Source organism: Haliotis asinina, unplaced genomic scaffold, assembly GCF_037392515.1.
Source record: "Haliotis asinina isolate JCU_RB_2024 unplaced genomic scaffold, JCU_Hal_asi_v2 scaffold_17, whole genome shotgun sequence".
Classification (NCBI taxonomy): domain Eukaryota; kingdom Metazoa; phylum Mollusca; class Gastropoda; order Lepetellida; family Haliotidae; genus Haliotis; species Haliotis asinina.
This window is the reverse complement of record NW_027133889.1, coordinates 684,138-710,233: the sequence shown is the minus strand read 5'-3', so window position 1 is coordinate 710,233 and position 26,096 is coordinate 684,138. Positions and strand designations below refer to the sequence as shown.

Here is a 26,096-nt window from a genome sequence, read left to right as displayed (position 1 = left end):
TATTAGCTTAAATTTGGTTCCATAGTGTTCAACACTGTATGAAATACCTTAAAGGCAGGAGGGCAGGGCACTACTCGTTTGATTTAAATCTTACCTTGCTGGGGTGGTACATTGCCTCTTAAGTCTAAAATGCGCTCAAAACATTAACGTCAGCTGTGTAATATTTGTGAAAACAACTAAGCATTAACACACGATAATACTCATGTTCTAGGCAAGACAAAGTTAGATAGCATTAAAGACCATGCACAAAATCCTAACTGAAGTGAAAACATTTAATAATAGAGGGTGATAACGAATCCCCATTGATTATACTGCTGTGCATAATTAAACATCTCCGTAGGTTTTTGTGAAAGACAGATTAAGACAGATTAAATTATGTACTTTACAAAAAAGCTTTAATATCCAATCGATATGTGACATGTGACACTTATTTCAATAACAGTCCCTGCCTGTATCGGATGTAACGCCTTCTGAATCTGCTAACTGACTAATTAACACAGGGAAATTGTTGCGGAGGTTATCTGATCTGTCCTTGATGCGGCAATTGCTCCATTTCGTCAAAACTTAAGTATTCCTCTTGCGTACATGTAAAATTAATGCTATCTTCATCCGAAAAGCAGCCATTTTTATTGATTTTAACTGCTAGTGGGCAAAGTGACAATCTTTTCTGAGGAGTTATGTATCTCAAATTCCCACCCAGGGCTAACGTTCTCTTTTTATCATTAACCAATGAGCATGACAGTTAAGGCTTCCATAAAAGACCAGACAAGGATACATAGCAATGCAGGTGGATACTGCACTCGGAGTATGTATGTGGAACACAGACACAAGAATAATATGTGTCAGAGCACCAAAAAATAACAGGCTTTAAAATCGTACAAAAAACTTCGATATTTCCGCCATCGCTCTGTCTTTTGAAATATATACCCATGACATGTGTGATGGATTCAGCAGCGTTGATCAGTATGCTGTTGAATTGCACTTCCAAGCCCAGTGGTCAAAATGCAACCAATGATTACTGATATCATGTCAACTATAGAATTTAAACATTTTTACATTTTCATTTTTCAGGATACCATCTCTTTTACTCACTGAAACACATGTTACATTGTCAATTTTTTAAAAAAAAGGTTTTAAATACTAGATTTGTGATATACGGGACGATGATTACAACCTAGACTTTGGTGAATACCGCTTCAGTTAATGTTTATATACTAAACACTATTATCAATCCTCAAACTGTGATTCACATTCAACAAACCAAATTCATCATATACCTACCAATCAAGAAAGGACAATGGCATCATAAGTTGTGTAACCATCCATTAGTGATTCCAGAATGTGAAATCTTTGACAACAGTCACATGCACGGGAATGTGGGTGTGGATGTAAATGTGGAAATGTGGGTGTGGATGTAGATGTGAAAATGTGGATATGGTGGATGTCACTGTTTGGAATGGGAATGTTGGTACGGATGTTAGGTGTGTAAACGTTTATGTACTTTTATGTGAAGTTGCAGGTAAGATAAGCCGATGGATTTTGATGTGTATTTAGGAAATAAACATCATGTGTTGGCCACTTTCCAGGTGTTATTGAGTATGTGAAGCACGGGAATGCATTTGGAACCGACGGCGTTAATTGGAAATTGGCCAACACATGATGTTTATCGACATTGTAAACACAAAAGTAAACCAAAGGGTTTTAGTGTCTGCACTCGTTTACATGGAATACGGATACAGCAGTGAAGTGTCATCAGCTGGCCGTTTCAGCTGGTTCCCATGGTAGCATCTGGAGCTGCTCATTTGTGACGTCATTCTAACTTTACGTCACAATATGGTTTGAATGACGTCACCACTGTTGATGACACAACAAAACAATTGTTTACGTGTCAATACGCGGTGAATAGTCTTTCAGTTTCCGGGAATCTAATACCATTTAATCATGTTTTTCAACCAGTCAGATTACAGAACACAGTAACTTTTGGTTTATAATTAGGTATAAGGTCGGCGAGTGGGTCGTGGTGTGTATTTAGATATACGGCATGAAGAAGAACAAACAGCGTAAACATAAGTGAGTGAGTGAGTTAATATTTAACGTCACATCGGCAATACCTCAGTAATATCATGACGAAAAACATTTATATGAAAACATTTAAACGGTTTGAAGAATACAACATGTCACGATAGACAGTAAAAATACTAGGGTATCACAGATATGGATATAAAACTAGCCTGAAAAAATGAAACATTCTAGTAATTAAAGCAGACAATACAATATAAAACGCGGGCTACAGATCGCCAACGACTGAAGGTAGATCACCATGCCAGGACTGTAAACATAACTTTATATTTCAGAGTCAACACGTGTGTTCCAGCAACAAGAGTATTTCTATGTCTGACCCAGCGACGGGCACAGTTGAGTGAGGTTGAGAGAGTCAGGAGTCAGACACCCAGCATCTGAGTCGGGCTGCACCTGTAGGACCACCACAACGTACGTCAGCACGGTACCTCCCAGCTGAAGAAAAAAGGTGTTTGCAGTGTATCTTGCCACCAGGGTGAAGACTTGTGTTTGTAAAAGCAAACATATGTTTGAAAATGGTTTTGATATAACTCAATGTAGATAATAAGAGGACTCGCCCAAAAGAGCATCATAAACATTGTAATCTTTAGCGATAAATGGTTATATTCTACTTCATGAGGACAAAAATCTTGCCCACGTTGAGAACGTCTTCACTTGCTTGATGAAGGTGTTAGAACCTACACCGAAACGTTGTTTTCAAAGCAATAAAGAAGTTGTTTATCCATATACTTCCATCCTTCTTTACTACCCAAACTTCTAAATGCCTCTCAAAGTAGTTAGGCTACTAGTTACCATTAATACAGCAGACTTGTCGATGGTGAATAGTCCGCACACTGTATATCCGATCTTTTCCGATGAGAGTCGAGCAACCAGCAGGGATATCTGAAATCAAAATGCAAAAACCTTCGGGAGAAATATTGTTAGTATTGTTCACATGATTCTGAACGTGATCGTAATCTCAGTCCAAATAGTCATTTAAAATTTCCCGTTGCACCTTATCACTATTTACGATATACATTACTCAGCATTACGCCACTTACCTTCTGTAGTGTTCCTTCTGATAGCGATGACCACTTGGAGCCAAATATGTGTTGGAGAGGTTCATGTGTCTGGTGCCATTAACAAAAACAACACCATAAGATAGGTAATATGGTACAGAAAATTTGTTGACACCAATTCTGTTAAAATGAAAATTATGGTACTTATTATTTAAAAACTGTACACAGAGAAAAGCCCTGTGCTAAAAATCACTTATCGACTCCTTTGTACCCCTCTCCTTTCACTGTTTAGTTTAGTGCGAGCCCGCCGAGCTATCATCGATGAGATAGGGATGTTATAGACATGGTACTGTCTAATATACTCATGCAAAGGGAAGCCAGACAGTGTTATGTATCAGCATTGTACCCGGGGTATAATCGTTGTTATGTAATGTATAATGTGCATACAGAGATATTAGCTGATGTATCACACAAAAAAGGTTTAAGACTAACTAATGTTACATTCAAGACTGTTTCTAAGCATATTTTCACATATGAACCTTTTCTACTTATTACCAACTGGTTCCATACATTTGTGCAGGAGATGATTAAGAAGACGTTTGATGAATCTTACCTTTTCATTCAAAATCACTGCCGCCAGAGTCACAAAACAGAACTGCCACAGGCACAGGCAAAAAATACTAGCTACGAAAACCAGTTCTTCCACATCCAGATGACCTCTAGTCAAACCAAACACCATGCAACATATGATGGGGATGGTGGACAAATATGTCAGTGTGATAAATGGTTTCATGAAAACATCAGCTGTTTGTTGCAGTTCGCAGAGAGAGATGTGTTCGTCCCACAGTTCTTGAAACGTGGCATCAAACAAATCAGTCTTTCCTTGATAGAGCGCTTTGAATCTTTTTGAGAAGAACTGAAACTCCTTCCAAAGACAGAAGCTCACTAGACTGTATGCACTTCCTGTCGCATAAAAACCGAAAGCTGCAAAAAATCGGACTAAGAGCATCAACATGGTTGATATTGGACCATCGGGAAGACCAAATGGTGCATTCACTTGCCGGGGTATTAATAACTCACAACCAACATGAATAAAGCACATAGAAGCCATAATTACATGCGATATATGCCTCAGTTTGGTATAATACTCTCTCAGGTTAGTGGTTCGACCAGCTCTCTGAACCAACAGGTCCCCAAACCTCTTGAATCTACTTCCCAGAATAAAGGTCTGATATAACACCAAACACACATTTTCCATGTAGAAAGTCAGATACGCCGCTGATGTGATAGAGTTTGGGGTTGACTTCTTATTGCTTAGATATTCCATGAAAAAGTTACAGGCTCTGAAGATGGCACTGGCTGTACAAAATATACAGTACAATACCATGAGAATGTTGAAACACTTGCTTTTCCTGCCATTTAGATCTGTCCCAACATAGAATCCACCAGCACGTAGGTACCATTTCATTGTTCTAAGGAATTTCACAGTTTGCATTCTATTGCTCTCTGTGCAGGACTCGTATGGTTGGATTTTCGTCGTCATCTTGTATGTCGTGTCAGCTTCGCCCGTTACTCGTCTCAATATCAACCACAGACTAGCTGAGGTTTACAACCTAACAACAGTGCAAACAGATTTATAATAGAATCACCATGCCTACAACATCAACATAGATTAGAGGTTTCGTAATGTGGCACATATCGATCAATATTTATTGAATGTTTAAACATGGAATTTTTAGAACGCAAATGCAATAATTGCACAAGGATTTTTTTTCGAAAAAGGTTTCACGTAAACACATTATCTGTGAATTCAGGATGTATATAGCACCAAGACTGGGTTTACTGCACGCATTCGGGAACAATTCATTGAAGTTAAAATATATTTTGTTAATGGTTCTATATAGAATTAACGTACGTAAATCATTATTCCCACACAACGTTTTCTCGATAGTGTTCAAAGCTAGCTACCTTTCATATAACACACGCATATATATTTATCTTACCCCACACATAAAATAAATGTCGTTTTCTGATTGCCTAAGCGCTCTTCTATTTTCAATGTACCCGTCTTACAAACGAGGTACATTTCAATGTACCCAGGTACCAGTGGCAACTCATTCAGTACTTCTTTATCTCGAATAACCTTAAATCACGCATGATGCACGGAAATTACCGTTATGTTATGTCATTCGAATGTAAATCGATGGAAGGAAGAAAACCCCAAATCTTATTTTCTTGTGTCGTCGGCAAAATCTAGGGATAGCTATGAAAACATTTACCCCGCATTCAAATACACACACTTTGACAAAACGTTCACATGTAGTCCCTGTGAATATTAAGAAGGGGAATTACATCAACCCGTGCACCCCTCGTGACCAGTGAACAACTTATAATATATATTGAATAATGGACACTGATGGCTGTAAACATGATTGCTACTGAGCCAAAGGTTTGCTTGTCTTCTAAATATATTGTCCTATCTATTGGGTTTAACTGAAACAAGACTTAATGGCTGTCAATGAACATGGAAATCGAATACTTAACGATTCTTGACGTTTCTTGATGAACAGTTTCAGACTAGCATGGGTGATGCAAGGCATTTCTATCTACCTGGCTTGTCCCCAGTATGCTTACCTCATTGGGATGCCTGTTTACAAACACAAACATCATGACTGTTTCCAACACTATTCTCAATGCATAAACATACATAGGTCTCTTTGAACACGTTTAACTGTAATAACATCATGAACCTTACGAAGGACAGAAATAGTAATCTTATGGCCTCTTAAATGGTAGTGTAGCCACCAAGTTAACCCATTGTATTGCTTTTTGTATTGTAAACTTGAAGAAAAGGCGAGGTATAACCTGATGATTGACTATTGATCTTGTACGTTCATTTACTGATAACACATTTTTTTCTCTACATTCTGATTTTGGGGGTAACAGTTTTAATCCTTAACACGTTAATCCTTCAGAGTTATCTGAAGTAATATATATTCAAAACCAGAAAGTCAATCAATATTCCAGTGATGATGAATTCATGTCCACTGTAGGAAAACTGCTTGTTTCTGATCGCAACGTGCAAAGCACGTATCAACAAGTTAAATCGACAAATACTGAATGAAATGCATGAAAACAATAATAATTAACACTGAAATCTATAAATTTGCCTCTGAGATATATCGGTTGCAATAACAAGCCTAAGTAGGCACTGTAAAAATAAGGAAATGAAGTGTCCATTTTTCGATCACAGATGTACACTTACTACATCGTCATTAGTAGCGTCATAAATGCCGCCCCAAACCATAACTCCGCCACCAAACGGTTCCACCTCCTCGCCACAGCAACGTTGCACACGTTCCCCACGGCGCCTGTACAGTCGCACTCTGCCATCATTCCCGGACAGCTGGAATCTGCTCTCGTCTGTGAACATCACTCTCTGTCACTGTCTGTTCTGCCACGGGCGGACTCTACGTGCCCATTGGAAACGTTGACGTCGATGTTGAAGCGTCAGCCGTACACCACGGAAGGGCCTGTAGGCGCAAGTACCATGCTGTCTGAGTCGTCTTGCTGCTGTTCGTCGACTGAGAGAGTGACCAAGCCCAGTAGCTGCTGATGACGTCACAGGTAGGAAACGGTTTCAGAGATAAAGGATTCGTAAGTAGCGGTCTTCGTTGGGGGTTGTGACGCGCGGTCGTCCACTTCTGTTCCTGTCTACTGTCTGCCCTGTTTGCCTGATGCGGTTCATCAGCCTCGTGATGGTTAGACGGGAACAGCTAAAGATCCCTGCAGCATGTGCATGAGTGGCATCCAACTCAACCATTTCAGTGGCTCTCGCTCTTGATTCCTGCGATAATCGGGGCATGCCGCTGTACCTGTCTTGAATATCTGATACTGACGAAGGATTGTGTGATTTTTTATACCCCAAAGCGTCATGCAATCCATGCACGAGATATTTGTCCTTCTTGACCTTCTGCAGTTATACTGTTCTTCCAAGCACAACAATTTTCATGATATATGTTGGGAAAGAGTTGTGGCGATTGTTTTAAGCTCAGAGGTATCTACATAAAATAAGTACGAGTCCAAAATTATGGATTTTTATTTGGTATCGTTTCTTTTCCCCGGTAGTTTAGTTTCAAAACTTACTCCAGGTAATTTAATACGGATACACAGTATTATTCGGGTATTTTTCCCTGGATGGGATTTTAACATCTACTTCTCATTGTTATCTTTCAATAATACCATGGGAACCGTACAATCCAAACATTTCAGCGGTAATTGTCCACAGATAAATGCGATAGGTTACCGTCGAGATTTATGTACATTAAACTTGTCACTTAACTATCACCAGTGGAATAATACATTTCATCCACTGGTCGAAACACCCTTAGTCATGATGATCTGTCTCGATGTCTATTCTGTCAGAGAGGCATTGCTGGGCTTGCCAAGGTCGTAAACTATGAACTGTTTGTGATTGGTATGTGGTCTCCAGTTAAGAAATTATCAACGAAGCCACACAAAATTTCGTTTGTTACGAAGGTGACTTGCCCCTGATTACGCCGTTTTGTCACAAGTAGTGAAAGCAAACATACGGATCCTGAATGTATAGTATTTTGACCAACATTAACAGGCACTGTTTCAAGTGTTGTGACTGTTCCTCCCTACCGTTAGATTCTCTACTCAATACATCGTCTTCTTTCTTCTCCTCCTTGGCAGTTGGTTAACCCACAAGTCGGCCTGGCGGTAACCACATTAAACGGTCAAAAACAAATGAATTGCAATAAAATCAAGAATGTAATCAATTAAAGGGTAAATATAGCACTTACAAATCGGTACGTACAGATGGGTCCAAGGACTGTTTCGGAGTAGCTTGCCATATCAACAGTTTTCATATGTTCAAAAATATAGTCATATTCATATTCAATTTAGAGTGAGTGAGTGGGTGAGTGAGTTTAGTTTTACGCTGCACTCAGCAATATTCCAGCTATATGGCGGCGGTCTGTAAATAATCGAGTCTGGACCAGACAATCCAGTGATCAACAACATGAGCATCGATCTGCGCAATTGGGAACCGATGACATGTGTCAACCAAGTCAGCTAGTCTGACCACCCGATCCCGTTAGTCGCCTCTTACGACAAGCATAGTCACCTTTTATGGCAAGCATGGGTTGCTGAAGGCCTATTCTACCCCGGGACCTTCACGGGTCTATTCAATTTAGACCCCCCAATATATATATATATTTCTGAACCTTTTCTCGTGCTACTAATAACTTATAACTTGTAAGCATCCACTTTTCATAATTTGTTTGAATTATGTAATGATCTTGATACTGGCCTATTCGACAACGTCTTTTGTCACTTTGGATTTGAAGAGGTATTCACATGACAATGTCATATTGGCCACCTGAAGGCCTCCTGAAAGTTGAAGCTCCTCCCGTTGTGCATCCCTTATGATAAAAGAACCACGGTCAAACATGGTTGCTTGACTGTGTTGGATATTTCAAACGGAATAAGTACTACTGAACATTGCATATGAAGGATCTTTTTAACAATATCAGTCCCCATCTAATTATGGCATTTTAAAAAGAATTAGATTGCTTCAATGATTTCTAAATAGCAACGTATACATTTTTCATGATTGGAAGTGTGGTAACTGAGATGGTTAGTGGCTGTATCGTCTAGAGGGGTTAAAGTATCGTACAATTATTGTCTTGAGAGGATACGTAAGTCCCAAAACTTTCAGATCTGGATTTAAACTTACCAGATTTTTAAAACGGAGCATTTTTGTTCTTTTAATATCCTATAAACGCAAGCGGCTGAAGGGAGGGTTTAAATCCAGTTAGGGTCCGTGCAGGTAGCAAAAGTACTGTAAGTCCCTATGGTCCCTAGTATGGTGATCTACCTTCAGTTGTTGGCGATCTGTAGCCAGTTTTTATATTGTATTGTCCAAATAGTAATAATAGTTTTAACTTTCCATACTAGTTTTGGTTATAATTGTGATCTAGTTTTTACCGTCCTTTGATAACAGGATTTAGTATTATATTTAATGTGTATACATTGTCCACATCTTCCATTTCAGGGGCGGTGGGGTAGCCTAGTGGTTAAAGCGTTCCCTCATCACGCCGAAGACCCGGGTTCGATTCCCCACGTAGGCACAATGTGTGAGGCCCATTTTCTGGTGTCCCCCGCATGATATCGCCGGAATATTGCTAAAAGCGGCGTAAAACTAAACTCACTCACTCACTCTTCCATTTGAATGGCAAATATGTTCTCGTCACGATACGGCCGGCTGAAATATTGTCGATGCGACGTTAAATAGTAACTCCCTCACTCACTCTACTCCCTCCAATGCAAGAATACAACATCCCGTGATCCTGCTAGTTCTCATGTAACTCTACTTCAGCACTTGACTCCTTAGATGATTCTGGGGGAAAATATTTCTCCTTGTGTTATTAGCGTACCTTGTCGTGTCACCCGGCTTACACTGGATCAATTGCATGTACACAGATACATGCTGTCAATAACAACGCAAAACGCCATACAGATGTAAGTAGTTATGTAGCATGCATTCGCAAAATGAACTGAGACATGTTTTCGGGTGTTTGTAAACGTTTATACTTTCAACCTAACAGAAATTTTTTTTCGTCTTTAAATTTTCGTTTTACCTCACTGAAAACCGTCCCGTTTTCCTTGAATTTTAAAGCAATACATAAGCGTTGATAAACACCGTGATGTCAGGGGATGCCCCATATGAGTTCATGTTATAGGCGCAAGATTGGTTTGTTGGTGTGTTCACCATCCGGATTCTAATTCTAATTCTCATTCCGTTATCGTACAATCACGCCCAGAACAGCATACCCAGGACATTAAAGGGGTGCACCACGATTTCAACTTTGTATATTTACACCCTGGGGATCGAGCCTAGACCGATTTTGAAAGCTTAACAGACAACACCAGTTATGTATTTACTATTACCAATGCCATTTTACACAATTTACACTGTCATCGTTTTTGTATAGCCATTCTGATACTACTGTTGGTGTTTGCCATCACTGTACTTTACAGCTGCGAGTCCTGTTTTGTGAACTTAGTTACCTTTGTCGTTTGTTGGTTTGATTCTGAATTCTTTTTCACGCAGATCCTAGGATTTACTCATCGTTTCAACAAGGAGCAACATTATGTTCTGCTGAAGTCTGTTAAAAGATTCCATGTTCTGAAGCAGGTAATACATATATATATATATATATGTATGTATATCCTAGACATTTGTATGGCGCGCATATCCAGTTCGCCAGTTCTACTGCTCAAGGGCGCTTTGTTTTCCCCCCAGATCATAAGATTTCCATCACAACGTTCGATCTCAACTCACTGGGGGATCATAAAATGCAGCGTACCAGACGCACCGAGTTAATGTGCCTTTACCACCCTTACGAGGTTCCCATTCACAGCTGGGTGGACTGGGACACTTGCTACTGACAGTACTTTGTCCAGGTTTACTGCAAGTTGTTGTACCTGCAAGTAGGTGTTTGCTATCTATTAATCTAAGAACGGATTCGTGGGTTCTTTTAATTGGACAGGGTTGTGTGCTGCACACTTGGGGTTGTTACAACGCTGAAAGAGTCTGCACACAAAGTTGACTTACACCGGGCCAGAGGTGGCCTCAATATCGCACCATCAAGCTCGCTGGATTACTAGCCTGGCGACTGAAACAGCTCGCCCACCGCGCCCCCAATATCTGCATATTATTTGTATATTAATACTTCAGAAACAAACGTATTGTGCAAAGGAAGAAAATTTGCATGAAAACATTGTCTTGAATTTCGATAGCTCTTGTACTGTGCTCGACGAGTCCCGGAGAACTCAACTGTGTACTGTGGTACATTCCCAGAGAATGAAGAATGGTGTTTTGTTGCAAATATTAAATGATTATGATCTGTCCAACACCTATACCCAAATTCATTTGTCACAGACAATTGTAGTAAAACTGTATTAATTTTCTGCACAGCTTTCGGTCACCTCTCATGTGCCCAGAGACGTTTCAGAAAAAAACATCCTAAATGAATCCAACGATACAAAAAGGAATCAAATCGAACAACAACCAAGTTGAAATCATTAAAATGTTTATTCCATTCAACCGAATTTGAAGTCGTATACTTTGTCAGTCAAGACGACATGCCCTAATGACCACAACAATAGATTGATAGTATAAGCCACATTCAAAATAACCATTGCTGCACCATGTGTAATGCAACACAAACATCCCAATCCCGACTAACGCGACAGGTATAGCATGGAGTGAGTGAGTGAGTGAGTGAGTTTAGTTTTAAGCCGCACTCAGCAATATTCCAGCTATATGGCGGCAGTCTGTAAATAATCGAGTCTGGACCAGACAATCCAGTGATCAACAACATGAACATCGATCTGCGCAATTGGGAACCGATGACATTTGTCAACCAAGTCAGCGAGCCTGACCACTCGATCCCGTTAGTCGCCTATTACGACAAGCATAATCGCCTTTTATGGCAAGCATGGGTTGCTGACGGCCTATTCTACGCCGGGACCATCACGGGTCGGTATAGCATGGAGGGTAGTATGACGGGTATACCTGAATCAATCTACATGACAGTATAGGTCATTGGGTATAGTCATTTTGGCTCAAAAGCGGACCGATGAATTGCAATCTAACGAAAACAAAATTAATAGATATAAAATACTCGGTGAGACGCTGATCATAATCAAAACATCGTACCAACAGCAATGTTTGCAGTGAGTGAGTGAATTATTTTTACGCCGCACTCAGCAGTATTCCAGCTATATGGTGGCGGTCTGTAAAAAATCGAGTCTGGACCAGACAGTCCAGTGATCAACAACATGAGCATCGATCTGCGCAAATGGGAACCGACGTCATGTGTCAACAAAGTCAGAGAGCCTGACCATCCGATCCCATTACTTGCCTCTTACGACAAACAGAGTCGCCTTTTATGGCAAGCATGGGTTGCTGCAGCCATACTCTACCCCGGGACCGGTTTTTGCAGAATATTTGTCCTACAAATATAAAAGTTGTACAAATATACATCAGGTAATGCACGTTGCAGGAACCAGATATGCTACGGTCACTTTGAGACGAAAATTGTTTTGTCGTCCTGAGCGGAGATGCTCACGTGCTCACTGTCCGTTTGTCCCAGATTCACTTGTGTTCTAGTCTTTTGGAAGGATCGGGTTGTCAGCCTCAATATCATGTATGATTGCGTTTCACAGGTCTCTCCGGGGAATATTCATTGACGAAGTGAACCAAGCTAGAATATGCAAGTTTCCTTCTGATAGAATAAACAAACTGAAAACAGACCTCGGTAAACGCAGGATGGTTATAAGAACAACAAACACAACAACAAGAACAACAACAAGATGTCACAGAGGTCGCCAGAACATAAAAGGCTGTACAAGGTGTGGGGGGTGTAGGACTCAACCCGGCTAACACGGTATACCACATAACGGATATTGTGAAGTTGACAATGGCTACTGTACATGTGTGATCATCAGGATGGAACTTGATATAAAGGATATCACAGATCTAACAACGAAGGCATTACAGATCTAACAACGACTATATATTTTGTTTCACCAGCTGCTGGCATCTTGCATCAACGTGGCATCTGGATTAGAACTGTGTCAGGACATATATGTGCAGTCTGATTTGGGAAAAGGTTTTGTTGTCACATGCAGCTTCTAAAAGGTCGAAGGAGTAGGGACATCGTAACGTCACGCTTGATGGATCAGCACTGTATGAAGGCCTGTTGACATTGCGGAATAAATCGCCTCAAGCAACGTCGCTGTCAGAATGGTCATAGGAAGAGAGCTGGTATCGTCTGGTTGTGAACGTCTTGTGGAGGTATGGGTACAGGAACAGAGCTGTGTGTAGCTGACTTTGTCGTTGGATAGGCAACGCTCGTCACAGGCAGCTCCTGCACGGACCAGAGCTCTGTGCAACTGGGTTTGTGGGTGGATAGGCACTACTCAACTTAAGTCGCTCCTGCACGGACCTATGATCAGAGCTGTGTTCAACTGGTTTTGTGGGTGGATAGGCACTACTCAACTTAAGTCGCTCCTGCACGGACCTAGGAACAGAGCTGTGTGCAACTGGTTTTGTGGGTGGATAGGCACTACTCAACTTAAGTCGCTCCTGCACGGACATAGGAACAGAGCTGTGTGAGAGATTGATAACACAGGTGGACCTTCGCCGCTCTTCACATTCAAGTATCACAGCGTAAATGTTCTCTCAACAGAGATGTGTGAAGTTAGCATTGTGGATGGTATGACACTGCTGGTCACATGCAGAGCTACATTGTCAGAACGGATATATGGACAGACCTGTGTGCGGCAGAGCTGTATGAAGCTGACAATGCTGCTGTTCTGGTAACATACATCACAATCAGGTTGTAAATGTCTTATGAACACAGCTGTGTGAGGTTAAGGTTGTTGAAGCACGTGTTACAAGCGACTCCCGAATCAGGCTGCACCTGGAGGACCACCACAGCGTATGTCAGGATTGTACCTACAACCTGAATCGAAAAAAAATGAAATATCGTCATTAGACATTTGTTTCAGATAGTAATAGTTTAACAGTCAGGAATGTTTACGTTGTCTTTGCAACAGCTCAAACATAATATAATATATGCCACAAAGGAAATAGGCTTGCAGACTTTAAACACCTCTTGGCAATCGAACGCGTTTTATATTAAAAAATGACTAAAAGTCACCACTCTTCTAAGTAAGCCGGCACCACGTCATGGCCTGATGACAGCAGTGTGTAAAAGACTGGCAGAGCTAACAAAATATCGAGGGTTCCATACCACAAAAAACAACAATAATGATCCATGGTCTCTAATTAGATAACATACCATCAATATTGTTGATCTGTCGATCGTGAACAAACCATAGACAGAGTAGCCGACCTTTTCAGAAGACAGTCTCGCCACGAACAGAGAAATCTGTAAACAAACACGAAAACATTCATAACCGCTTAATTGGTTTAATACTGCCAACAAGTTAAACTTGAAGGAAATATATTCATTAGTGCACTCCACATATATCGGCATACAGAGCCATGTCGATCAAGTCCCGGGTAGCCTTCAAACACAATAAGTTGTGAACCAAATGTACACGTTCTCAAACAACTGCATTGTCAAATGTTCCGTTTATAAATAGATAATAAATAAATTGCATTACTGTCCACTTATTGCACTGATAACGGAAATGATTAGTGACATGTATCCAACATGCATGCATGCGCCATGTTCCGTGACGTCACTGGTTTCGTCCTTGAGACGTGCAATATGTTGTTTTACGTGCATGCCGGGAGAGAGAAACAGAGCAAATGAATGCTACACAATACTGTCACTTTGGAAAGCTCAACCCCTGTCCTTGCGATCGTTCAAAAAATTAAACGACTATTGAAACGCATAGCATGCCAAGGCTAACGTCTGCACAATATCATGAGGCCATTTGGGATGGTACGTGGGGGAATGTCTCAACGACAAGTGGCTGCACATTTTCACTGCCACCGTAACACCATTTCTGCACTGGTGAGACGCTACCAGAACACAAATGACGTCATCGAGCAGCCACCTTATGGAAGTCCACGCCAATATAGGACAGACTGCTAAGGGTGACCCATCTTCGCCACAGGTTTCACATTGCGGTGATTGCCCGGACCATCCCAGGACTTTGTCGTATTCATCCCAACACAGTTCGGGATCAGACCACGACGTCCAGCCATACGACCTATCCTGACAAAGCGTCATGGACGAGCTCGCCGGATGTGGTGCCGAAATCATGTCCGCAGACCCTTGTTGTGGAGGGAAAATGTTGTTTTTAAAGATGAGTCCAGGTATAATATTTCCCATAGTGATGGACGTAATCGTGCCTATAGACGCGTGGGAGAATTTTATGCACAGGCCTGTGTCTAGGAGAGGATCGCATTGGAAGTTGTTCCGTGATCATTTGGGGTAGAATAACTGCACGCCAAAGAACTCCTTTGGTGATTGTTCAGGGCAGCTTAACTGGTGTGGGCTACAAGGATCAGATTCTTTGACCTGTGGCAATTCCTTTCCTGCAACGTCATGGCTTTGGATTAACAAGGGTTGCTATGGATTTCTTGCAACACCACAACGTTGACATACTCCTTGGCCTGTAAATTCCCGCTTGTGGCCTCGTGACGTCATTGTGATTGACTTTTTCAAATTAAATTCTCCCGACTTGTTATATATATAACACGTACACCAAATAAGTGAAAAAACAGACTGATCCGCGAGCGAAGATCAGAATTAGAATTGATCTTCAGTATCGCATGATTGTCGTAGGAGTAAGAGTAAGAGTCGTAAGAGTAGACTAACGCGATTCGGTGGTCAGACACACGTCATCGTATCCCAGTCGCTGGAGAGCTGGATCGTCCGCTCGAGATTCGACTGTTATATTTACAGACAATCGCCATAAAGCTGAACTATTGCTGTATGCGCCTTTAAACAACAAACAAGCATTCAACCATCCATAATGTAAACGCAATGCCTAAAACAGCTCACAATGTCAAATGTTACAAAGTATTTCCCAACTCACCTTCTGAATAGTTTCTTCTGAATAAGACGCCCAGTTGGAGCGGAATATGTGTTGCAGGGGTTCGTTTGCCTGAAAAGACGAACGACATCAATAATGTCTTTTTGAAGTACACAAACAAAATACTTTTTTTTCCCGTGACACCCAAAAAATGTAAAATATAAAATGGTCAAAACATATCTACATGTACGTGTTCTACCAAGTACAGCAGCCAGTAAAATAAACTACTATTTCAAGGAAACCATCAAGGAACAGAGCCCAGATGATATGAATTCGTTTTTGTTTTTAGCGTGAGCCTACCCACCACACATATCGTGATATATGCAGGATTTCACATTTTACTCTTAATATAACTACATTTGGTGTTGGAATTATGTTCATTAGATAATGCAGCCTCGCACATCCCAAATATAACGTCTTATGAGACGAAATGGGTCCAATTCAAATCTCAGTCAGGTGATCAGAAAAGGAGGATTTTATGTATATTACATGAACAAGGTCAGGTTTGTTGGTGGGAATACGCCTGAGGCTGCTTCATAATTATCGCTTCGAATAACAAAATGTTCATATTCTGATTGTTGACCATGGACAGCCTCTGTTTCCATAGCACGTATAGTAATGACTGTAACGGGATAATCGATATTCTGTAGATAATCATCTGTAGCAACGCCTCATTACAGAATCTGCATTTGGTGTTTGCATTTCAAGCAAACTTACTTAGTGAAGGAAGTGACTGATTCTGGGCAGCAAACAGAGGGTTCTCTGTTTCACTTTTCAGGTCAGTCACTTTCGTCTCGGATAAGGACTCAGCAGGGTTTCCGTCATTCTCAACACACCATGTGTGTGAAATGAGTGAATCCCGTTTTTGGTGTTTCTCAGCCGTGATATACTGGAATATTGCTGAAAGCAGCGTAAAACGTAACTGACTCCCACTTTCTCAACACACTGCTATACACTGCATGCAACGGTCGTTAAAAAAGGAGCCTGTGTCGACTTAGCCTCACTTGTTTGGCATACATGTAACTATCCTAACTATTCCAAGATCATCAACAAAATCATTAATCATTAAATATTCTACCATCCTACCCTGATATTGAGGTTAGATCCCATTGCTGTTATGAAGGCCATATACAACAGGACCGTTATAAGATTCCATGAATTGAATACGATATCGTCAACAGGAAGAGATCCTCGAATGACTCCAAACGCCAGACAGCAGATGATTGGTATCCCGAAAATATAGACAAGGGCTGCAAAATGACACACGATCTCATTGGCCGTGTCGGTTAACTGGCAAAGTTTCTCATGGCGTTGTCTCAACTTATCAAATGTTGTCTCAAAGTGAACCTCCCCAATGGCCAACTCATCCTTGAATGCCTGGGACACAAAAGAAAATTCACGCTTCAAGCACTGGGTCAAAACGATGAAAAGGATGAAGACAGAAATGAAGGTCAGTCCAACCGTTATCATTAAATATCCATATAAAATCATCAGAAGGATGTTGTCCGTCCCAGATGCTGCCTGAAACGGAGTCAGGTGGCGCCGTAGTGAGGGTAACAGACTCTGCATGCCTTCTGCAACTGCTAGCAGATATGCAAGATCTAACACAAGACCCACAGCAAGGACGATCCTCAACTGTGTCTTTGCCTTGACCAAATACTGAGAACTGCTGTATTCTTTATTGTAGCTCTTGAGGTCGTCGATGAAACGAGAGAGCCACTTGTATATCGGCATGGAAATGGCAACGGACAGAATGGCTCCTAAGGTAAAGAGGAGGAAAAGGGACAGTGATCCCATCAAACTGCCACCGAATTCGGTGTCGATGAGGAACACCGTGGAGTAACGAGCCATGTTCAACACAAGCATAAGCTTCATCGAGACGCAGTGAAGAAGTTCAAAGGCATTGCAGATTCTGTGGGTATTACAGCCGATATAGAAGCCGGACAACCGTAGCAGCAGTAGTATTGGGCGAAATATGCCATCGATATTTTTGTCAACATCATCTGTATCACTGTAGGCAGGTCTTCCATGCCCTCTGGTGTTAACTGGTTCCACTTTAAGTTTCATTCTTCAAGACAAGCCGATGGTACAAGGAGATAAATGAGGACCTTGAGGGTTGCTTTGGACAAAATAGAAATCCAAAGAAAATGTTTCTTTTGAGCTACTGGAAGTCTCTAGTGAGAAACCCAGCGCTGGAGGAACGAAGAGGAGTTAACTGTTTCCAAATGAATACGTTTAACAGACCCCTGGCAAATATAGATGGTACTTGATGATGAATGGAAATGTACACACAACGACAATAATGTCCAACTGCACTAACTGATATGATAGCCGATAATTAATGTCAACAGTAAACAAATGCTTTGTGACAAAACATCAAGTATCAGTTATTCAAACTCACCCGTCCTTTACACGCTTCCTATCATTGATTACAAGAATCCATTGCGGTTTTATCTATACAAACACCATTTAGGCGAATTAGCGTAATGGACTTCCATTGTTTGGATCAGCGGTGGTAATACAATGTGCCCCCCATTATGATAAGACCTTCTGTAATAGCTTTTCAACCAACAATTTGACAGATATTCATTGCGATTTGTTGATTGATAAGCCGCTAATCCTTCTACTTCAGTTCCCCGCGGTGATATTGCTTGATAATAATAACACGCTGAGTACAAATAAAAGGTGGACACCGTATGTGAGGTCGGAAAGTCGGGCAATTGAATCTGAGGCTTTTATTCGGCTTTTAGTCGAAATTACAGTCTAAAACATATTCATCAATCATTGTGTTTTTCCCAAACACTTGTGTAGACGATATATATATTGCTTAGCGTAATGTAGTTGCTAATGAGATATGCATTGCGTTTTATGGGTGAATCTGTACCCTAGTTACACAATGTATGTCAAGTCACGGACTTTCTACAAAACAATTCTAGGACAAAGAGATCAGAAGGGACAAAATGTTGATCGCTGGTGACTTTCCATCTGCTGGAAGTCCCATAAAATCAACAGAATGGTGTGACGATTCTTTATGCACGTATTGAACGCTCGTCGGAATCCCTGCGTAACCCAATAAGATGCCTCTCTTAGCCCCTTTTTTGTACACGCGTGTTGATGTAGATGTAGTTATACGTCCGTGTATTGTTTACAAAGTGAATGTTTTCGCCTTGGAATGTTTTAGGTCTTGGAATTTTTTAGATCTGGGACAGTGTGGTAGCCTAATAGTTAAAATGTCTGCTCGTCACGCAGAAGACCCGGGTTCGACTCCTCACAGGCATGTGTAGGACATTTCGAAATTTAATCCATAAATGACAAAAATATGCAATTCTCTACTTTGACTTGGACCATACGTTCAGGAATTATTTCAGTTTCAGGACTGACTAGACTTTGTATATTCTTATGACGGGTCCCAGCGGTCTGACGGGATAAGCTCACCTTTTCGCCAAGGCTTGTGGACATCATTAAAAATTTAATAGTGATTCTTAAACATTTGCTCTGCCATTGCATCGCATGGTGACTATCAGTGGATCGCATAATCCTCAATGGATTTGTTAACAAGCAACATCTTATAGTATACTGGCGAAACATATATACACTCATGATACAGCCAAAATGTAAATCGATTCTGCTTTATCAATTTTCTTTGATCACTTTCTGTTAATTTATTTCGACTCTTCATCCTTCATGAATACTTGATGAAAGTAATGTTGTTTATTACCTCTATCCATGTTTATGGCACTCAGTGATAGGCGATTACGTTTTGGATCATGGAAGTCGCAGCTCACGTTATTTTGCACGTGACCATCGATTGTTCGAGAGCAGTTATACTGGTAAAGTGAAATAACTTGTCCTGTCGGGTCCAAGGAAATATATGTGCCTACTGATGATTAGAGATGCAAACTGTGATTTTTTAAATGGTTTATTTTGAATTATAGAAAACTAGGACATGTGGATAATTGATGAGTTGGAGACAGGATCTCATTTGTGTTATGGTGGTCTTGCCATTGGTGCTACTGTGTTTAGCTCTGGAACAAAGTGAAAGGCATATTTATTGATGGTGTCTCTTCCAGTTGCGTGAACCATATACGTCTTACCTTGTTCACCAGACGATGCAATGAATATTTAGGACGAATTGCAAACATATGCGATGCTAGTGTGTTGAAGTTACACCTCGCTCACTCACTGTGATAATTGCCAACCTTATTGAACTGTCTGAACTTTATACCTTGGCATAATATACAGCTCAAAATAATTTACGAACACTCAAAAGATTATAAACAACTGCAGTAAACATGAGGTGACATAATGGTCATAGAAAGAAATGGGGTATTTATGGCAGAATATGTGATTGTTTCTTGATTGCGTATTTTAAAAAATATTTTGAAAGACTTCTGTACTGTTGACAAACATATCATTGAAAAACTTGATGTGATATTAACACAATAGATGATATCTACGAACCAGAGAATATCCTTTGCTCAGATACCTTTCCTGTATTAAGAGCAAATGCAATGTGTCAGAGCTAAATGATACCATTATGTAAAAACACCAATATGTTTATTTGTAATGACAGGTTAGATAAAGATAAAGTGTCTTGTAGGGTTACACAATGCCATTTAGAAAGTGGTGAAATGTAACTTATGACATCTTTGGGATTACACTTTCTTAGCAAAGTACAATTTCTAGTACTTTTTTTGGTTCAGTCCCATCCGGGATTCGAATCCTAGAATTTGAACTTTATTGAGAACATGTAATCCCAAATATGACAGATGTGATAACTTGTAAGGATTCAAGTTTAGATGACTATGTCCTAACACCCCATTGTTAGATACCCATTCTCCAGTTCTCAATGAACTTCACTTTTCGTATAATAAGTAGAACAAGACTTTATCCCAAATGAAGTCTTTAATTTTCAAAACATGGATACAAACGTAACCCCAAAATGATAATACCTAGACAGCTAAGCCTTATGATATAAATTCAGTCGAATTATTTACAGATAATATCAACCGTTCCAGATTGACAGACAAACTGCAATCAAGAGCAGGTCAAGATGACATCAATGAATTTGCCTTTGCAGTTGCGAATTTACTTGCGGATGCTGCGGGTCCCACGCTCGGTGCGAAATGCCCGTTTAAAAGGAACCACGGCGCTTTGGCTAAGAATGCAGAGTTAGACATAATATCTTTCATAAATACAAACGCAAATACTTTAATTGCAAAGTATCTCTTCTTGAGGTCTTTGTACCACCGATGCCGCAAAGATTATAAAACGTGTATAAACAAGCATACCAAGCAGCTGAAAACTGAATTTTGTAAATTGATTAGAGAAACCCAAAATACAAGGCTTAAGCATTTTGGAAAATCCTTACAAAGAGTAAATGGAATATCCATGGTACTGGTAAATCGTTTGAACATTTAAATGATATTAATGGGAAACATTATTCAGATGATATAAAATATACCAGCGATATCAGCGAGGGTAGCTACAATGACTATGTGCTTAATAAAGATATATCACTTGAAGAAATACCTTTTGCCATAAAAAAAATCTTAAACCTATTAGTAACAAAGCCTCTGGGACTGAGCAAACTGAAAATGATTATTTTATAGTTTCATTTGATCTTCTTGGCCTTTCATATGTTGAATATTTTCTTTCGCCTATTGAAGGGGACTATTACCTGAAAAGTGGCTGGCGGGCTCTATGAGACCCATCTACAAAGGAAAGGGTGCTCGAAGAGAGGTCAGACCCAAACGGATATCAATCAGTTACGATGTTCAGTTGTCTCGGTAAAATGTTCACAAGGATACTGAATAACAGACTCAACACTTTCCGTGAAACAAGTATTTTCCTAATCCTTGCCCAGACTGGTTTTATGAATGATCAATCAAAATGTGATAAAATCAATACACCAAATATTAAAAGCTTGTAAACGAAAACTGTTCTGTGCTTCTATTAATTTTTCGAAAGCGTTTGATGATGTTTGGAGGATTGGGCTATGACATAAGCTGCTCAACAGTGGATTTAATGGTAGATGTTCAACACGTGATCAAAATATGTATGATAATATCAAATCTTGGGTACCACCAAACAATGATATGTCGGATTAATTCTCATGTCACTCGGGCGTGCTCCAAGGTGAAATCCTTTCCCCTATTTTGTTCTGCTTATTCAAAAATCACCTGGACGATTATGTTAGTAATTGTGGCTGTACATCTGTCACCCCCGGTAACTGCCCGGATATTGATATGATCTCATGTATTTAATTATGATACAATTTTATGCCAATGATACTGCGTTTTGCTCATTCCATGTATATTGGAACATGTGGCATCTAGAAGTAAACCAAGAAAAACACAAAGGTATTTGTATTTGGTAGCAGCCATGCAAAACGCTCCATGCCAAAGTTCCAAAGAAATACTTTGTTTCGAACTCTACCATGGTAGTTTGATTAAAGAATTCCGGACTTTATCCAACAAAAAGCATCTTTCCTCAGTTTTGTCAGAGGCACAAAACACTTATCATGGATCCGCAAAACCATTAACATGAATACGAATCATATCCGACGGTACTTGTTACACAAACACTTGTTATTGGTCTAATTCGTTGATGTGTTCTAAGAATAAGAATTTAATACATATCTTTTCAATCAATAAATTTCTTAGGTGGCGATGGATCCTGCCACATAATGAGATTATTTATTAAATTGGCTTATACGACCATTTCCATGGTGACAGTAAACATAGCAACCGTAAAAGAAATACTGTATCTTCTGTGATTTGCTATGGGTTACATTTTCACCATGTAAGAATAGATTTCCATTATTTACAATATTTGATTGTCAGCGAGTGACAGTTACGGAAACCTATGTTTCAGATATGACACCTTGTCAGGCTGACATGACAACACTCCGTATTGACAGCAGTGTACGGTTGGGTACCTCTACGCATCACTAGAAGTTGTCATCCATAAACGTCTTTTTCCCTTTAATTTACTAGTAAAGAGTCCTACTCTATGTAGACCCGTGAAGGTCCCGGGGTAGAATAGGCCTTCAGCAACCCATGCTTGCCATAAAAGGCGACTAACGGGATCGGGTGGTCAGGCTTCCTGACTTGGTTGACACATGACATCGGTTCCCTGTTGTGCAGATCGATGCTCATGTTGTTGATCACTGGATTGTCTGGTCCAGACTCGATTATTTACAGACCGCCGCAATATAGCTGGAGTATTGCTGAGTGCGGCGTAAAACTAAGCTCACTCACTCACCTACTCTATGTAAGGTTTAAATTTCGCTTTCTCCACGTATATAACACATTAGTTAATGGACCACCCTTGAAGCAAGTCAGAAATTGTTGTTAATCGTTTTCATTCTTTACTTTTTAAACATTGGGAGTTGAATCAATTACCAATTACAATTTTTCGGTCATATACGGATATCGATGCAAATTAGACAGGCCATGACCGCATTTTAGGGACTTTAGTAGTGTAAAATAAATATGGGGTCAGGGGTCGGCGATATTGTCCGGATGCGATTAGCTGTAGTACTGTGACTTCTGAAAGTACTTTGATCCAAGAAAAGTCATGTCTAGCTCTGATAGATGGAGTGGCCTACGAAGCAAAGATAGAAATTCATATGTTCACGAACATAGGAACAACAGTTCCCTGATCGACTGTCAGCGAGCAGACTACAAAGGAAGTGTATTTGTTGTTTAAAAGATTAATTGAAGGTTCACACAAGATTGATGTTATTTTTCAAACGCCAAGGTTCGCTAAATGCAACGTTTATTCCTAATGCAGGATATTAACTAACATAAAACACAATCGCTTGATAATCTGAAATTATTTACAGAGAAACCTCAAATATAAACTTTGTCGACGCAGTTAACAAATTATTGAAATTGAACAAATCAAAGAGTTTCGTTAAGGAAGTGGTTATAGGCGAAACATGGTATTATCTTTTTTACAAGCATATCAGGCGTCTTACCGTGTCGTTGAGAACAAACCCCAGAACAGTCACCATGACCATCAGAGCTGTGATGGTGAAGAGGTTCCCAGAACAAAACAGCAATTCATCGTATGGCAACGATCCTCGGATAAGTCCAAAGAAAAGAAAACAGATGGTCGGTATCCCGAACACATATGTGGCAAATGCAAAGTGGCTGTTTACAGCGTTCCCTTCGTCCAATATCAACGACAGACGTTTGTGCCTCTGACAAAGGTGACCAAAGATGCTTTCAAATTGGTCCATATCTTCTTCAAGGTTCTTGGACAGTGTTCGGAATTCTTTGATCAGACATATCGTGATAGTGTTGAACAAAACGATAGCCGAAACCATCTGTGAGCTCACAACAATAAGTATGCCGACATATAATACCATTAAGCCGATTTTCGTGGCCCCTTGATAGCCGTTGAATGGTGTCATATGACGCTCCAGTGTTGGAAAAGCATTGCTAAGGCCAATCGTTGTACTGACCATGAAACTCAAATACAGCAGCTTGCAAACTATAGCAAATGTACGTACTCTGTATCGCAGTGTCATCAAATACGGAGAAGGACCATTATCGGATATATATGCCCGAATTAGTTCTTGAAATCTTGGGAAATGTTTTGGAATGACAAATGTGAGCGCCAAGGATAGGTATACAGCATACAAGTAGAATGCCAATACCGCAAGAGATGACATCAAGTTTCCATCTAGTTTCGTCTTTACATCGAATATAGAGCAATATCTGATAACATTGCACACGACAATAGTCTTACAGATAACAGTTAGAAATATAAATGCACATTTGGAAGATTTACTTGTCTCCAGTCCAAGGTAATATCCGTTCAAGTGTAAAAGTTGATTGACAGGTCTGAAGACCGAGTTCATATCAAACTGTTCAATGTCTTCCACCTTTGTAGGTTTCATGGTTCGTTCTTAGATCCACTGCAGCTTGCAAACAGTATATGGCCTGGTCCCTAGAGTATCTAGATCCTGTAACAAAGCACTGCGCGTGCAGTAATGCGACAGACAGATTAACAGTGTCATGCGTAATGGTGGCCAGAGTCCACAACAATCCACTTAACTGTTCTTCAGTGAGAGGAATTCACATTTAGCCTTCTTGTTTTAACACCAGGTTCATATCCATTTTGTCCAGTCGACATGTATCCATAATGCATTGCATGTACATGCCTGTTATGCATTAGTAATGGTAATATCGCTGTAATGATCGATTGTCGCAGGGCCGAAAGCCCAATAATGCATCTGTGATTTTGAACACACTATTCCATGGTTGCAGTTATTGATATAGTGACATGAATCATAAAACCTCAGTGTTATGGATGGGATGTAATGTTCCTTTCAATCAGCGTCACACTGAAAGAACTGACGGCATTACACAGCACAATACGAACATTCACAGAGACGGTATATGACATTAGGGCGCTTGAAGTGCAATGTAAATATATGGATGAGGGTGCTATTCGCTGTTAGTAAATGCAGGGTCAATCAAGTCACATCTGGCTGGCACTACATACATCCTCCAGGCAAAGTAGAAACTACTTTTAGTTTGAAATTTCCAGGTGCCTTTAAATGTTTCACACAGAGCAACGACCGAAAATGTAATGCAGCATGGCACAAAACATATTCGTGAAGTCATCTCCTCGACTAAAATGCCATGATTCATAGTTTGCACATGCATTACATTGCATATAACACTATTTGTATGTGTATATATCGCATTGACCTATAGGTAGGCATGAAAAGCTCATTGTATTCCCTGCGTAATACCATACCTGTTTTAGACCCTTGTTTCGTGCAAGTACAATTTAAGCAGTTGTTACAACGTCTGTGTAGTGTGTTGAAAAGTAAGTGCAATCTTGTGGCTACCTCTCGATGACTACCTTTAATAATTCAGTATCTTCAGGTGAATTAACCCGTACGTAGGGGTACGAGTTAGTTCAACATGCCCTCAGGAGTTCACATTTTTCGGGTTCATATGGTAGCAGTGGGCAATCTGGTTCACAGAAAAGCAATGTTGTTCATACCATTAAGCACCATTTTCTTTCAGAATCTATAACAGCATGTGAGTACTCTTAGCTTAGGTATATAGGGAACAGAAAGACAAATTTCTTACAGACAATATTGTCGAGTTTTTTTGAACATTTTCTTCTCAAATCAATGTTTCTTCGCGGGTCAATGTGACAACAGTGCTCAACGTAAAGACTTCTTGTAAATTCCCTATGTTTATTCCCTATGTTCATGTTTATTGTAGTCGTTGATGTGTGATTACGCTTTGGATGAAAGTCACAGATCATATGGTGTATATGTCTACCTTGCAATGTAATTTGCTGAGGTGAAATCGGGTCCAAGATTATTGCACTTCGTTTATGATCAGAATGCAAGAGTGTGTGACAGAACATACTAGC

The 26,096-nt window shown here is 40.2% G+C and overlaps 1 protein-coding gene across 1 annotated transcript; it reads right to left on the bottom strand.

Annotated features, from left to right (window-relative positions):
• Positions 1–23,646: 23,646 nt before the first annotated feature.
• On the bottom strand, positions 23,647–24,597 carry LOC137269871 (uncharacterized). The gene has a single exon (XM_067803709.1). It carries the CDS (start codon positions 24,595–24,597, stop codon positions 23,647–23,649), a length of 951 nt encoding a protein of 316 aa, XP_067659810.1.
• Between the last annotated feature and the right edge of the window lie 1,499 nt (positions 24,598–26,096).